The sequence below is a fragment of the Lissotriton helveticus genome, chromosome 9, assembly GCF_964261635.1.
Source record: "Lissotriton helveticus chromosome 9, aLisHel1.1, whole genome shotgun sequence".
NCBI classification, from domain to species: domain Eukaryota; kingdom Metazoa; phylum Chordata; class Amphibia; order Caudata; family Salamandridae; genus Lissotriton; species Lissotriton helveticus.
The window spans coordinates 1,093,667,615-1,093,685,253 of record NC_136070.1 but is presented as its reverse complement, the minus strand read 5'-3'; the positions used below and the strand labels follow the sequence as shown (position 1 = coordinate 1,093,685,253).

Sequence of the window (17,639 nt, the reverse complement as noted above, 5' to 3'; positions counted from 1 at the left end):
GTTCTGGATGACAAGCAGTTGCACACATGACAGGCCCTCAATTCTTTTTCAACTATCATCAAAACGAGAGAACCACACTCTGTCCCGTAGAGCTCGTTTTGTAGCAACAATTCCACGATTCCCTCATGTTTCAGTTTAATGACTGGTTGTTTTAGACTCTCAGGTATGACCATTTTCGATCCTCATAGTATAATGCCTTCTGGAGTAAATTAAAGTTGTTCCTGCATTTTTTAATTTCTGGTATTCTAAATCCTCATGAAGAGGTCAAGCATGCTTTTGCCAAGATTGATGGGTAATAATGTCTTTGAGGATTGAAGATTTACAAATTTGTCATGTTCGTGGCAGTAATGATTTGTTCTACTGATATGGCAGCAGGTGTACTGGATTTCACTATGAAGTAAACATAAGCATCAGCCGATTTAGAAATAGTGCCATGACACAGTATTTGTACGCATGAGAAGTAGTCAGCAGGATTTCGATCTTTTCCTGGGCGAAGCACAATCATATAATCATACTCCTGCAGTCACAACCCCCACCTCTCAATGCGAGAGGGCATCTTGGCTTTTGAATTGCCGAAAATAGGGAGTAATGCTTGGTGGTCAGAGACAACCGTAAAGTGCTTCCTGTACAGGAACACATGGAAATGTTCACAAGCCCCCAACACAGCAAGGCTTTCTTTTTCAGGTTGTGAATAGGCATGTTCTGCCGATGACAAACTCTGGGTAGCATAAGCCACAATGTGTCTTGGGGCACTTGGATGTCCAGTGTGCTGGACAAGGATGGCACCAACCCCCACTGGACTTGCATCAACAAAAACCTCAGTCTGCAATTTCAGATCACATTATGCCATTTCAGTGGCATTCTTAATCACATGCTCGATTTTCTTGAAGCTTTATTTGCATTTTCGTGACGATCAAAATGGTACATTTTGTTTCATCAAGTCTCTCAATGGGGCTCTTACAGTGACAAAGTCACATATATACCTTGAACAGTAACTGGCCATACCAAGGAAGGGTCGCAGAATAGATATATCTTGTGGGAAAAAGTGGATGATAAGGGTAGTACTTTTTTTGGATCTCTAGTCATTCCCGCATCAGAAAAGGTATGACTTAAGAACTTGAATTTTGTTTTATGAAACTCACACTTTTCTGAATTTAACCCCTTCCATGCTCATGATGAGCTCAGCTCGTCATGCAGTACACTGCTTGTGTGCTCATGACGAGCTGAGCTCGTCATGAACAATGGAAATAATGGATCTGCAGCACAGAGGATGAATTGCTGTAGCATTCATGTGGTTAAAGTGAGACCTGCATCAACAAGGATACAACCTTATCATGCTCCTTTCGGGTGGTCCCAAAAACAATGATGTCATCACTGTAATTGAAAGCATTTGTGACTGGCTGTATTATGCAACAAATGACACCCTGAAAGAGTTCTGCAGCTGATGATACTCCTTTTATATCAAAATAAACCAACATACCTGCAATTTTTTTACAGTTCGAGTTGGTGATATCCTTTGTTCAAATCGAGCTGGGAAAAGGCTTTGGCTCCATTCAGCTGAGTAATCATGTCAGCAATGTGCGAACCTAGATGTCGTTCACCTTGTTTGCTTGGCGCATATCAATGCAGTCGCGCACGGCTCCACCAATATCCATTTTCGGCACTACCACTATGGGTGATACCCATGGCATTGGATCAGTGGATCACTCAATGATGTCATGCTTTAATAGTGTCTCAAGTGCTTTCTCAACAATCTCTTGTAAATGAAATGCAATTCGACAATGTCGTTGAGCAATGGGAAGGATGTCCAAATTTATGTGAAGTTGTACTTTCATTATCTTAAATCTTCCCAGTCCATGAAACAATTATGGAAATTGATTCACTATCTCAAGATAGGCACTGACAGATGTACATACACAATACTTTCGGTTTATGCTGCAGGCACGTACACTCACGGCGCTTGCTACCATTCTCCTAGACACGGCTGACACTATCCAAGTCATGGGAGGGGATTTTAATGATGTGATGGACATAGGACTGGACCGTTCAGGGGAGGTGGGTAGAGGAGGGACTTGGACCACCCTGGCCCATCAGATAGCTACTTTGGATCTCACAGACATTTGGAGGTGGCTACACCCCACCCAGTGTGCTTACTCCTACTACTCAGGGGCCCACATGGTGTTCTCGAGGTTAGACTATGTATTCATGTCCAGACAGTATTTGAAGGTGGACGATATTGCGGAATATAAGGCCAGAGGGATATCGGACCATTCGCCATTATGGGTGCAGACGGGTCACATCCGGGGCTCTTCGGGAGCCTCCTGGCGCCTTGCGGCCTGGGACCTTCAAAACGCAGCTATTCTGCGCGGTCTAAGGGCGGACATCAAGGTCTATGTGGCAGAAAACGAGGGAACAGTGGAATCGACGGTCACCTTCTGGGAAGCCATGAAGCCGGTCCTGTGGGACAGACTGCAGAGTAGAAGGGGGGACGAACGCCGTAAGTTCCAAGCCGAGGTCACAGCCATGGAACAGACTATCCTAGCATTGGAAAGGGACTACCAGTGCCGGAAGGAGACTGGGACCCTTCGGAGATTAATAGATACCCAAAGACAATATAGAGAGCTGGTCACTAATGAGGCGAAGACCCAATCCCTTGCCACCCTCCATCGTCTGTACGATGTGGGGGATAAGTCGGGCAAACTCCTAGCGTGGCTCAGTCGAAAGGAGCAGGCGGCTAGATGGGTCGAGGCCATAAGGAACACGGATGGGGTGCTCGTTACCTCTGATGCGGCAATTGCTGACACATTCACCTCACACTACGAACTTTTCTACGCAGCTAGGGATTTAGGAACATGCGAGGAGGCTGGCCATTACATGGCACGGACTAACCTGCCCACATTGTCTCCTGAGGCACTCCGGGTCTTGGAGGCTGACATTACAGCTGACGACATATCAGAAGCTATAGCCAAACTAAGGCCAGAGAAAACTCCCGGGCCAAATGGTTTTCCGGCCGAGTTTTTTAAACGTACGTCAGACCTTTTGGGACGACATATTAAGGGGCTCTTCACCGGGGCTTACCAGGCAGGAAGGCTCCCCCCAGACCTCTCTGTGGCCGCGATTGTCCCGATACACAAAGAGGGTAAACCAAAGGAGGACTGTGCATCCTATCGCCCCATCTCCCTCCTTAATACGGAGGTTACACTTTTGGCGACCATCCTGGTGCGACGCCTGAGGTCAGTTATCCCGAACCTTATACACCTAGACCAATCGGGTTTTTTACCGGACAGGGCCACCAAACTGAATCTTCGACGCACCCACAATTGGCTGCAGGAAGTGAGGGGTCAGGGGAGCCGCACTGGTTTCTCTCCCTTGACGCTGAAAAGGCCTTTGATGCGGTTCATTGGCCATTTCTTTATGCTGTGCTCCACAAATTTGGATTTGGTCCTAACTTCCAGAGGTGGATCCAGCTCCTTTACACTACCCCGAGGGCTAGGGTACAGGTCAATGGAAGGCTGTCCCGTGAATTCCCGATCCAGCGGGGGACCCGTCAGGGTTGTCCCCTGTCACCCCTCCTCTTCACACTCACTATTGAGGTCCTGGCAGCCAGGATATGTCAGAATGAGGACATCTCAGGTTTTAAAAGGACCGACATAGACCTCTTACAAGAGAAGATATCACTCTATGCAGACGATGTCCTTCTATATATTACAAAACCTGAGACTACGGTACCAGAACTATTCCGAGAGCTAGGGCATTATGGTAGATGGGCGGGACACACCATTAACTGGCACAAATCTATTCTCTATGACCAGGGGGGAAGGGGGCTGGTGGGTTGGGTTGCCTGAACAACTATTGACGACTACTGAGGGCTTTCAGTACCTCTGGATATACATCACATTAGACAAGACTCTATCGTTCTGAAAGAATCTGGAACGGATTATCTTGAGCTCGGGGGCAGACCTGGACCGCTGGAGGCAGCTCCCACTCACACTCCTAGGTCGAGCAGCGATGTACAAGATGATCATTCTACCAAAATTTCTTTACGCACTACAAAATGAATATTACCCACTGCCGGCCTCGGTACTTACCAAAATTCACTCTGATCTGAGAGAACCTTCCTATGGTTGGGTAAGCAACCTAGGGTGGCTCTGACCACACTCCAAAGGCATCAATATAGTGGGGGGATTTCGCTCCCTAATTTGGAGGCTTACTATTGGGCGGAACACATGCCACCGATTAATGAATGGCTACATGCCCCGGCGGATCACCCAACCTATGCCCAGGAAAGGCTGAAATTGTCGTCAAGAAACCTACTGTACTACATATACGGAGGTTCTAGACGGGCACTGCTACTGCCAGCCACTACCCTCACGCTCAATGCGTCGACCAGGGCCACGAGGCGCATGAGATGGGAAAAGAAGCCTACTCGGCAGACGCCGCTGTGGCATTGCCAGTGGCTGACTGAACTCCACAAGCTACGTGGCTTCCGGGGATGGGACGACATCGGCATTTCCACAATAGGGGATGTGTTCGCCAAAGAAGAGCTGAAATATTTTCAAGCCCTCAGGACAGAATTCGAGCTTCACCATTCCCAACTCTTCAAATACACCCAGCTACGACATGCTTGGCGAGCACAGAAAGTCCCACTCACTGATATCCCTGAATATGCGCCTTTGGAAGGACGGCTCCTTCAGGAGCGGATCCCGGGGAAGGTGGTTTCCCTCACCTACAAAACCTTAACCAACAATATGTTAGGCGACCTGGTGAAGCTTCGAAGCACATGGGAAGGGGAACTGGGAGACACGGAGGACCTAGACTGGGAGATAGTGCTAATGCATCCCCGGGAAGTGGCAATTAAATCCAGACTTCGCCTCATTCAATTCAACGTGCTCCATAGAACCTATTATGACAGGATGAGACTTCATAGAATGGGGAAAGTAGAAGACGCACACTGCCTTAGGGGCTGCCAGCAGGATGGGGATTTTTTTCACTCTATATGGACATGCGACACGATCCAGACATACTGGACGCACATCTTTACAGAACTAGGAGAGGTTTTGGATATCCAGCTCCAGTGTGAACCCAAGCTGGCAATGCTGGGCATGACCAACGAGGTGGATCTGCCGCGCCCACTCCTCATTTTCTTAGTACGGGCACTAGTAGTGGCTAAAAGGGATATTGCAAAATATTGGGGGTCACCGGAACCGCCGGGATTGGAGGAGTGGAGAAGAGGGTTGGACATGTACATGGCAGCCGAGAGAGTGACGTATAAAGCAAGGGGGTGCCCGAAAAAATTTAGAAACGTGTGGACCAAATGGCGGCACTAGCATGGGTTGGATGGGGGATTGTGAAGGCCCCGAACTCTAGGACCTGGCCATTCCACTGTTGGAATGCTGATAGAGGTACGTCGGGTGGGAAGTGTTAAATTGACTCGATTATGTGTCGGGGGTGGCTCCTTCGGAAATGTGTGACACTGTGATGGACTGTTTTTTGACCGTGAGATGGGTAGGGGGGGACGTGGGAGTGTTTATACTGCTGATTCTCGACTATCTTGTCTAGTTCTTGCTGCACTGAACTGTTGGGGGGGGGGTGGGAGGGGTTAAAAAAAAAAGTAAAAGCAGATACTCAACATGGTTCTTGGGTGCATAGATTGCTTTTTGAGTTTGTATTTCCAGCGCAATGACGTTATACGCCGCCCGACCTTCGGGGTGTGGGCCAAACGGCAGTGTGAGACTTTATTGCTTTTATTATGTACCGCAATGATGACTAGCTGGAGTACTGTTTGAATGCTGGAATTTTTTGTGTATCTGCAATAAAAAATGTAGTTAAAAAAAAGATAGGCACTGACATTGTAGTTTACAGTAATCAGCACATGTCATCACCAGTGCTGAAACTGAGCAAACATGCACTTGACAAAGTGCTTTGCAGGACATGAATTGGTGCTTGTATTTTGGTCTTTTTATGCTTCACAGTTGCTATAAATGAACATGGACTGTGAAGTGACATCAAAAAGGCCCATGTATAAACTCTGCTTTTGGACGGGGTAAATCGGGGCACTGGAGACAGTTAAGTTACTTTGCCACCGGCATTTATTGATCTGCCACTGTCTATGATATAAGGTATGAAGGACCCATTCACTTTTAGTATGATTTTGGGTCTGAATCCAAATGAATTTCGCAATTTCACCATGTCGCTCTAGCTTCAACCGGCATTCTTTGTTTCAAGAAGCTAATCCTATAAGCGCACATTGGCGTCAACATTGACATCGCACACCCATCTTCCTCACTGTCACTTGATAGTAACGGTGCCAAACATTTTGATGAGGAATTTGATGACAATCGACGCCTTTCAGTTGCTACTTGCCTCAAATGATGTTGCCATTTATCCTTGTGGGCATGGTTGGAACATCTCTAGAACTTTCCTACACACATTTAGTTTTCTCGAGGTGACGCACTTGATTGTTCCCCCGTTTTGTTTTGGTGTGATGCACTTCATGTTTTCCTCACTTTGCAAACTGTTAGAAAGTGCTTCTGTTCTCCGAAGCCTTTGCATATCAGTCCAATGGCAGGATATTTACCCTTATGTGGAAAGGAAAATCTACATCAAAAACAGATCTTCTTTTTCTTTGGAGATGCTACTTTCTGGCATTCGACCTTGTGTTTTGGCTTACTTTTTACGCTCATCTACGATTCAGTTTGGGCCGTTCCGGCCTCCATGTTAGCGGCTTGCCTGTCAGCTCTTTCTCTGCTCTAGCAGCTATGATTACTGATTCCAAGCTGAGGCTCTCTTTTGGCATTTGTCATCTGAAGAAATTGGAGAGACAACCATCTATTACTTTGAGATGCATGGTCTCTTCATCATTTAACTTATTGAACTTGAAATGCTTCATGAGCGAATCAAGTCTTTCTACAAACTCATCCATTGTTTCATCAGCGTTCTGCCTTTCTTTGGTTGAAAATGCACCTTTTGTAGTCAACATTTGGCATTAGGTTGAACTTGGTGTTTAGCACCTCTTTGTTTTGACTAGTCTATATGTCTCTCTACCAACGTGTGGTATTTTTTTTAAATCACTTCTTTTAGTCCTTCACCTGACAGATTCTTCAGATATTCAATGATCTTTTTATCATTTACTTCTTCCAGCGCCTCAATGAAATCATATAAGGTTTTGATCCCGGCAGTCCATTTGTCGCCAATATTCCACTTTTGGCGGTGTCGAAGGGAGCCGGTGGTTTTAAGAATGCAGCGGCCATCACCTGTGGAACTTTCTGAAGTAGAGAGCAGAGCCTGCTCCTGCAGCATTGGCTGCACAATTGGACCAGCACAAGCACAAGCCGTGTGCTAACATCTGACTCGTTGTGCCCGATCTCTGGTTGTGAGCTGCTGTCTTCTTTGGCAGGAAGTAGCAATTTTGTTTTTTGCACACTGTCTTCGCCACCCTCACCTCTTTGCATTGTACCTGCTTTCTACTGCCTTTAGCATTTCTTTGTGTAAGAAATGATTTTCCCTTTTAGCGCTTCTTTGAGCTCGGCTATCACTACCTTTGAGCTCGGCGATCACTACCTTTGGTGCTTTTCTCTACCTGGTTGTCCTTAGTGTTGTGGTACTGTATGAGTGACGGCTCTGTGCTATGCTGTAGCACAGTATCTCGTCTCGACTTTACCAGCAAGTGATAAATGAGTGTACCTTTGAGATGTAAAATAATCCCTTATCCAGTCCAATAAAAACACTTCACAGAGGGTGGAATGATACACCAAACAGCCAATAGTGAAAGATTAGAGAGTAATTACAAACTGTCAATCAAGCATTCTGGCTAATATGAAAGGGGAATTTCGTAAGCATGAAGCATAAACCATGTGCGCAAAGTTGAATAATGGCCAAGAGAAAGGAGCAGCAATATGACTCACTCATGGATTTGCCTCTTACACGTTATGTAAGGCCTTAACTCACTGCACCACTATCAAAGAAAAAAAAAGAATATATCATCTTAGTAGCCCAGATTGTACACTATATTGACATTTCATTTTTTAATGACTTCCAACCTCTTGTGAATAAATATCCTTTTTCTGTGAAATAGTTACAGGCTCTCTGTAAGGTCAATTATGTAATAAGGTTTTCCATGATTTTGATCTGAAGCGCTGTTTCTGGGTAGACATTAATATACATCAATAATGTAAATTTATGGCAAGCTGGGAATAATTATCCAGAGCATCTGGTACTGTTCCAAATCAGGAACACATGCTTCATCATTTATTGAAATGCATGTGTGTTAACCAGAGAGTGATTAGCCAAAAAGTGTAGGTCATCTTTGGAAACATCTTTCAAACCCTTACTTTTGTACCAGACCTAGGCAAACCATTCAAATCAGTCCAGTGAAACAGAAAGCTACTCGAGGCTCGAGCCAATGATCAATACAAAACGATTCCACCTCACTATAGCCTCACTAATGATGAAGGATATGATCTTGGCATTCTGCTTCAGCATAGCACAGAAAACTAAATACTTCACAATGTTCTTCTCCCTAATGTCAAGACCTGTGTTGTATGTAGGATGACCACATACTTCAAGGTTTTTACTGATTTCTGGACTTTTGTGGTAGAATAATGCATTTAATGTGTTGTAGCATTGTTCTGCTGAACTAATTATATTAATACATCTAGATCAATGATTTTTAGGTGAACAGTTCATAAATGGAGACCGTGACCAAAATGTTGTGAAGTAAGGTGTTTACCCTAATTGTATCTTAAGAGGCATTAGAATAAGCAGCCTGCTAAAAGTCAACACTCCCTCACCTTCATTTTAACACATGAATCCGGTAGTTGTCTTACCATAATATTGTTTGTTAGATTGGACTTCACTGCTACACACTGAGCAGCACATGACACCTGACAGTTCAGTATGTTGGAGGCAGTGGTAGGAAAGGGGGTGCATGTCAAGAACCTCAAACTGTCTACCTGAATTAGTACATGTTGGACCAATATCCTAGTGCAAAGAGAAAGTAGAGACAATGGACTTCCTCTCAACTTGAAATACTAAGCATGGCTATGAAGGTCTTACCTGGTATGTGCTCTCCTCCGTAAGTAATGTTTACATCATAGTCTCCGGGAACATACGGAATGTATTCCACACTGCAGCTGCCATCTTTGTTGTCTTTGCAGGACATTTTGGATTCGGATGGGCCCTCAACGGTTATTCCAAGACCACCGATTCCGGCACCTCTGCAAAAATATAAATCATCAGATTAACTTCTTCCCACAGCAACGTAAATGAAGGGATACACCAATAGAGGGCATCCAAAAGTGTGTTCACTCTCACACACACTTTTTCTGTTTTTAGTCCTTCCCAAGTACAGAAAGGAAGGTCTCCCTCTCCCAGTAAGCTAGGAGATGATTTGAAATCACAAAGATAATCTTCAATATTGAAAGGAGCACACAGGCAAACTAAAAGAATCACATTATTTATCATAACGCACTTTGTTACCAGCTAGATATGTCTACCAACACACATACATCATTCCAGTGAAATTAAGGATAAATGTAGTTATCTTAAAAATAAGGCATGGATCTGTCTCTCCGGGACCGATTTTGGAGAACCCTGCATAACACATTACTTAGAACAACTATACTAATAAATACACAGTCAATCATTTGTTACAACAGTGCAAAGATCAACTCCTTCTAGTTACCACGGTGTAGCGTAAAATTATGCAAGAAACATGTTGCTTCAGAGATTGCATTTTGCAATGCATTGCATGGGGGAAATTGCTAATATTTACTGCCCGCTTCAAAGAGAATACCATGTCACTGCACAAAAATTACCCCTTGCATCCTGTATTTAGTTAAATACTTAAAAAAAAAGACAAAACCACATGAAAACAAACATGCCATAAACCATGTGCGCAAAGTTTAATAATTTCCAAGAGAAAGGAGCAGCAACGTGACTCATTTCATGGAACATAATACATTCTCTGCATCTATTAAGGTGGTAATTAACTGGAATGAATGATGAACTCTTAGCATATACGTTGGTCTGAATTATTGAAAAATAAGTTCATTATTGGTATAGGAATCGTAAGGTCAACAAAATGGAGGGAGTACTTAGACTCTTTAGTGAAGCATTCTAGTTGTTTTTATCTGAAATGGATGATGGACTTTTCATTATGTCTCTTAGGCACTCATTTTATAGTGGGTGTCAACAAGCATGAACGATCCAGTCGAAAGGGGTCAAGTGCCAAAGCATGATAATCGTTGGTTGTAAAGCCTCAGCACTATGGTGAGTTTAAAATAAACTTGCAATAGCACGGACCACGACCAAGTATCGTCTGTTTCTTTCAAGATATATTCAATGGAAAAATGATTTTGCTGTGGCTGCATGCAATCCCACCACGAACCAACTAGTATTGATAATGAGGTTAGTCAATTAACATGTGGGCAGTATAATATGGTGCCAGTGCATCATTGGTGTTGGTGTAAGTGGTGGAGGTAGTGTTAGAGTGCCTCCTACTAATGCAGAAAAAAGTGACATGTACGGATAATAATGACAACTACTATGGAAGGAGGACCATTGTGTCAATTGTGACAAGATTCAACCAAAGAGCAAATCCCAAAACACCCTGCTTCAGACAAAGAACTAAATTCACCTTTGATCTCCACCTTCTCTCTCACACAAGCTGGCATAACAATGAACCAGAAAAGATTACAGGAATGTTGCAGTAACACCATACCCACAGATCTACTAAAACAATTTGCAGAAATGTAGTGCTGACTCGAATGCATTTCATTAAACATCATTCAAAGAAGGACACCTCCATCATCAGTCACCTGGGAACAAGATAATCCTTGTATTGCTACTAAACCTCCCAAGGTACATCACAAGATCTTGCTTTCAAGCCCACTATGCTACCCAGGGCATATAATTACACATTCATTATTCACAGCCTTGCTCACCATCAGTCTCAATGACTAACTAGGACTTATTTGCCCTACTGCTGTTCTACTAGACCTCCATCATTAATTTCATCTATGAACCTCAACATTTACCTCTACCCCACCTAGCCGTTCATCAGAGACCATGGCCTTCTCTACCATGGTCACACTAAAAATATCCATCCATATCTTATTGATATATAAAAGTACAACAAATACAAAGCCCTAGGCACTGCCACAGCCTCTCAAAATGATGAATGGCAATAAGATATGTTTTTAAATCCTCTTAAGCCAGACTCACTTCACCATAACCAAAGTACCACTGCATACCAATCAAACACCTCTCAGCGGGTTTAGTCAATCCCAGCTCAAAGCACAGACAAAAAGCCAGAACCCATCAGTTTCTCAGGATCATAGATGACCCCCAGATTTGATCAATGATCAGCATGTGCCATTGCTACATCAGAGTACATCAATTGTCCTTCATTTTAGACACCGAGCAGACTGCTCACTATTAATGGCTCCTAATCAGCATGAAATCAAACAAAGGACTGACTCCCTTGTTCACAAATCAATACTTTCATGAACAGCCACAAAATATCCGAGCAACAAGATGCAACGCTTCATCCATGATGAATCCCAGCATTTATTGCAGGAAGATGGGAGTTCTAAATTGGGAGAGCAGACAGTTAGATATGGGACCCTAAGATGACAAGGTACTTTAGACCCCACCTAATGGGCTGGGAAGTTGGTATACCATTGTTGTTAGGAACTAAAATTGAGGTTTTCACATATACCCAGCAAAAGACTTTAAACCAAGTAAGTTCTGTGGGAGACAAAGTCCAAGGAAGCTAATTAAATGAGAGCCATAGTTGGCAGTGTCTATATGTAACCAAATAAGGTCAGGAAGAAATGGTAGACATATCCTTCATATTTTCAAGTGAGACTAAAAGTGAGTGAACAGACACTCTGTACGTTACCACAGGAAGAAGGAATGATTAACATAATAACTGTATTTTCTGGAGAGACTGTATGTATATGTGGATAGACACTTTCTATGTCCCAACTAGAAGAGAGAGTGAAATGATTTAGTGCTAAAAAAATGGTCACTTGCAAAGAGAATGAAGGTTCCATGGGTTTCTTTTTAGTAAAGGATAAAAGCCTACACCTAAGAAGTATATGTCAGGCATACTATATGTGTATTTATTAAATGTGTGTTACACACAAAAGAGTCACCTGAGTGAAAAAATGATAAAGATATTTAATCAGCACGTTACGCACCATCCTCATGTTACGCCAGCCTATTATTGGACATACACAAAAATGTGACAAGATGTCTTCACACACCACCAGGAGGAGTATTACATAAAGTGCCCTGGGGGCACAAGGGGCGTTTGTGCCCGCTTTGCACGCCCCCAGGGCACTTTGGCATTTCAGAAGGGGCCGCAGATGCTGGGTGTGGCCCCCTTCTGTAATACCAAGAGAGCTGGCACACATAAAGCACCAGTGCTATCTTCAAAGGGGCATTCCCTTATTTGCATGGGGGCGTGCCCCTTGCAAATAAGGTAATCCCTTTGCCTCTGCACCCGCACCGTATTACCAATGTGGACGCAGAGGCTAAGAAGCCCTCAGGAGGCGCTCTGACAGTTCGCCACCAAAAAGGGGACGCATTGTGAGTGAGCCTCCTGAGAACAGCACTCTGCAGGGGGCAAAGGGGGTCCTATGGATCCCCCCAGAAATCCCCTTGCATGCGGGTGCAGTCACTGACAACACACACCTGCAATGGGATCCCTATTCCCTTTTAAAAGTGCAGGCGGGTTCCGCCTGCACAGTAAAACACGGACCGGCATTAAAGCAGCCACCCCGTATTTCACATTAATGCGCTGCTCCCAGGGGAGCACAAGTTTGCGATTACCCTGGAAGCAGCGCATTCCACATAATGTGGCACATTTTTCTTTATTGCACTGGGCACACCTTTTTTAAGATGCCCCCAGTGTAATGAAGGATAATGTGCTGCTGTGTAATGCGGCCACTAGTGTCATGGTTCATCATTGGACTCCCCTCGCTCTTCAAAAATCCCCTTTGATGAAGAGCGGGCCTACACCCTAGAGTCAGGGAGGCACTTCTATCTATTTATGGATCCATGAAACTGGGTTTTTTAATTGAACTGTATGTTCAATACCAGGCTGACATAACATGAGGATGATGCATAATGTGCTGATCGAATATCTTTATAGTTTTTTTTTACTTGGGTGGCTATTTTGTTTGTAACAACAGTTTGCGACTGGAGGCCAGTTCACCCTTGAGGCCTCATAGCCTCTAGTTCACTACTGTGGATAGCCTCCATGGTTTATGTGTTTTGATATTTATTAAGTGCACCTACAGCCAAACAATTCTAGGTTCCTGACACAATGTATATGATACTTAATGGTCTATGGAAGAGGAGGAAAAAGACTCATAGACTGTAATAGAATAAATCATAGTGTCTGAATTACCTGGTGATGACTGAAAATGCATTTGGTTTGTTTGTGAGTCCTTCTTTCAGTCCAGTTCCTTGAGCCTGGACATGTGATGGATAGCAGCCTTCGGTAACGCCCACTTTAAACGGACTATTGAGAAGCGGCTCGTTATCATAGGTCACATCAACTGCGTGAATACCTTTTAAAATAAATCGAAATGTAAGCATAGGTTGTTTCCATGCTGAATACTCACACCATTTCAATGGAATTGTCAGACAGGAAACAGTTACTTCTTCACTTTTTTTCACATTGGTTTTACCGTGCAAATGGATTTAGCACGCTGGCACACACTGGGACATGCAGAAGAACAAAATATAACAGCCACTGCTTCAAGGAAGGCTTCATAAATTATTTCAAAGTAACACTGATTGGCCCAATTGCCAAAAGAGGTCATCATCTACTTTCAATCAACTGTAAATAAACTACATTTGAGTCATATGCTGGAAGGCCATCACAGTCATACACTGTCCGCTTAATCAAAATATAAATCAAGTGAACACGGGACGTTTATCAGAAGAGTAAATGCTTTTCATCCTGTTTAAGGAAATGCACCATAAATATTTGTGATCACGTTAATTATTCCAAGAAAGCATTGGATTACACAGAACGGGAAGGTTTTGCACTTATATGGTGACCAGAGAAGAAGCCGGGACATCCTTGTGTGCGAAAGGATAGGCCTGATTTGCCCTTTTGGAAATATTGTTGTTAATTTTAGGAAATACTCCTGTATCTTCAAGGGAGCCACTGATTTCATAGCATCCTCACTCTAATAGATAGTGGTGCCAGGATGGGGTAAATTTGTAAACTTGAACTTGAAGGTTGGCTCATCAGATTCAGTCTTCTAATGTTGACATTCAATTGGCAAGAAGAGAGCACTATCTAGATGATAACTCCTAAAATAAGAACAAGTTATAGTGGTGGCAGCAAATAAAGAAATGTTTGAAAAAACATTCAATTCTTAAAGTCAAGTTGTGGCACATCCGGTTACATAACATGATTGTTACCTTTTATAATACACATTAACCCTTATACTACAAGGATGCTTGACCACCTTGGTGCTAAAGTTTTGTTGCTAAAAATCGGCAGTAGGTTGCTCAAGCACATATCCCTGCAAGGGCTTGACCCCCCCCAACTCTGCACTACTGTGTCTCCGGAGCAAGGTGTTACCAGACAGGCATAGGTCTTCTATGGTTTAGACGGCGTATAGACAATCAACTGGGAGTAATGCATTGTAGAAATTTAGAGAGAGCTGCAAGCAAAGTCCCAATTTATGGTATCTATCTTTGGATCACAGATGTCTCCCATGGGCTGTATATTAAATTGAGTCACATTTTTAACATTTAACAATCTAAGGCTTTTATAACTGGGTATCAGACCTTACTCTACCTGATTGAAAGGCTGTTAGATCCTGCTGAACAGGTTTGCTGGATTGTTAGCATGTTTTTTTCCCGAAAACTAAAAATGTCCCCCAAAATCATTCAAACAGGAAGATATCCTTCCTAAAGTATGATCCAAATCTAGGTTTCCCTAGATGTTTTGAGAGCGGGGTTATTAAAGAGGTGAGTTTAAGCAGTGATTAAGGCACTAAATGCCAGGAAATGTTTTTGATGGTTGAGATTCCAGGAGGATGGCCCATCTTGCCTCAGCGTCACAAGGGAACCTACCAACCATTTGTGAAATCTAGAGACACCGAGGAATCCACTGTGATATGCCATGCAGGAATTTCAATAGTTTTATACCCAAAACTCTCAGCAAAAGTAAATATAGAGGTTACAAAAAAAACAATTCTACCTCTTTCTGTTGCAGAAAACTCCTGAAATTCAGGCAAATGGAAAGAGTCCTACTATCCAATATTTACACAATTCGCTCACAAAAAGTATCCCACATGTGACTGGGCTAATTACACAGAAGAGAAATAGGCCAAACTTGGCTATGTGAATAGCACATAGACACAATATTGACCGCACATGGTCAGATATTTGACCAGTTCCTGTCTGTTATGCTAGGCCACCCTCAAATGTGAGGCACTTTTTTTATTGGAGAAAGAGTGGGAACACTGGGTGGCAGGAGTTTTGCTATTCACTACAAATTCTAGAACTTACAGTCACAGAAAAATGAGGAAATTATATTTTGTTCCCAATGTTTGATATGTTTGGGGCATTTGGGTAAGAAACGTGGTGGTATCAATGCAAGTCACACCACTCGTCCTGGTTCATAAATGCTTTTGCTACGCCCCAGTAAGGAGCTGAGTGCTTTTCTAGGCTCCTTGCTGAAGTACAGACATATGTATTTCTGTGCTCCAGTGAGCAGAAAGGGGGTGTGTCTGTTTGGGGGTGTTTCTGTCCCCAACCCCACCCGGCGGCGATATATGTGCTCATTGGAATTCTGTTTCCTCCTTCTGATAAGAAAAGATCCATAAGCATCTGGATCACTGCTGGGGCTCAAACTCACAGCTCTTTCCTCTTGCACAGAGGGGCACTGGGAGACAAAAGAGCTGTCTCAAACTGAAAAGCAATCCTCCTATATCCCCTTCCAATCCCCATTGCTTGGTTTGTTTTATTCTGTTGCTGTTGTGGGAGGCATGGTGGGAGGGATTATAAGAGAAGCTATGTAGCTCCTCCTGCCCTCTCACCCACCTACCTCTCTCCCACAGAATAAAGAGCCTTCAGCTGGTGGGAGTGAACTGAGGGTAGTAATAGCTGCCCCTAGCCCCTCCCATTGTCCTACCCACAAGTTGGATCCTTGATAGACCTGGGAGGGGCAACGGAATCCGTCCCTGGCCCAGTCAATATGTGTGTGATGTTGCTAATGACATCACATGCACATTAATGAAGAGGCTCAGCAGTGTGTATCAGAGGCCTCATTAAGGAGTTGACCAGTGTCAAGAAATGACTGACCATGGACAAACTATTTGCCCCACCCCCTGGTAGCGAAGAATGTTAGACCCCCACCAGGGGGGAAATTGGCAATAAGGGGCCCTTTTCCGTCTGATGTCTATATAGGTCATACGGGTGTCCTGTGGGCACTCTTTCAAGACCCATCTATAGGCCAGCAGTATAGAATTGCAAATTAACATTTTTAAACTTCTGAGACCTAATAAGTAAGTTTTCCTTGAAACTCAGGTGGTGAAGCTGATCCTCCAGAGGAATGACTGTCTTGACATCAGAGCCTAGGCTAAAATCTGGGTTAAATGTTGCCAGCCTCTTTGAGGCATGATCCCTATACAAGGAAGGTATGCCCAAAAATGTTAGGATTGAGGTAGAGACCGATGGATTAGGCCACTTAAAAGTCCACAGAATTGTTTTCTAAGATGAGTCACACCATCTTTTATTTTGCTGAGACATGTTCCAAACATATTATAATCACTGCAGGCTACCTTTTTCAAAGGGAGTGTACTCGACCGCATATGTTCCATCAGCATTGTCCTTGACGAGGCAATCAGTGGAGGCACCTGAAGGATTAGTGATATGGGCCTTAATGTGGTCACCTCCAGTTTTTGTCAGAGGTCGGGCGTCAACCATAAAACTTGTAGTAGCTTCTCTGAAGACATCTAAGGAAGAGTTATAATTATACAAAAAAGTCAATCAACATGAATCAATATCAAACCTACATTTTAATTCAATTTGAGTCAGAAAAACAAATTCTACTAGGAACAGTATTAGGCATTGACAGCTCAATTCACAAAAATGTTTTTTATTTTCAAGTAAGACTTGCACATAAAAAGTGCTAAAATGCATGCAGATTTCAGTGGGATACTACTTATTCCCACGTACGGACATCAAAAACTTATGGACATTTATATTTTTGAGAAACTTATATCATAAACTCAAATGCTTGGTAAAGTGTAGTGAAATTTCAATCAAATCACTATTATGAAACCAAGCACAGCTTAATGTTTGTCAAATCCTGCTCAGACTTTTAAACTGAGGGACCTCCAGACATTTTTTTCCAGGAATTTTGTTTTTTAAAATTTTCCATAAATCACAGTGATGCAAGTCAGGCTGCCTGATAATAACACAACCATCCCTATCACTGCCCATTCCCTGCTCTTTCCCGTTTTAAAGGAGAAATACTAGTTCAGCATTACCCAGCATACAGGGCACCAACAGCACACATTCTTAATGTAGATGGGGCACCAAGGCCCACCTACAAAAAAACAGTTATATAAACAATGTAGGGCTCGAAGAATCATATTTCA

General features: G+C 43.3%; 1 protein-coding gene across 3 annotated transcripts in view; it reads right to left on the bottom strand.

Annotated features, from left to right (window-relative positions):
• FLNB (filamin B) overlaps positions 1-17,639 on the bottom strand; it is a 530,593-nt gene that overhangs the window by 164,892 nt on the left and 348,062 nt on the right. For all 3 annotated transcript variants that reach the window (XM_078661490.1, XM_078661488.1, XM_078661489.1), the window contains exons 22-24: positions 16,818-16,991; positions 13,418-13,580; positions 9,055-9,215 (exon numbers count right to left, since the gene is read on the bottom strand). In XM_078661490.1, the coding sequence (XP_078517616.1) occupies positions 9,055-9,215; positions 13,418-13,580; positions 16,818-16,991 (498 nt within the window). The remainder of the gene's footprint in view (positions 1-9,054; positions 9,216-13,417; positions 13,581-16,817; positions 16,992-17,639) is intronic.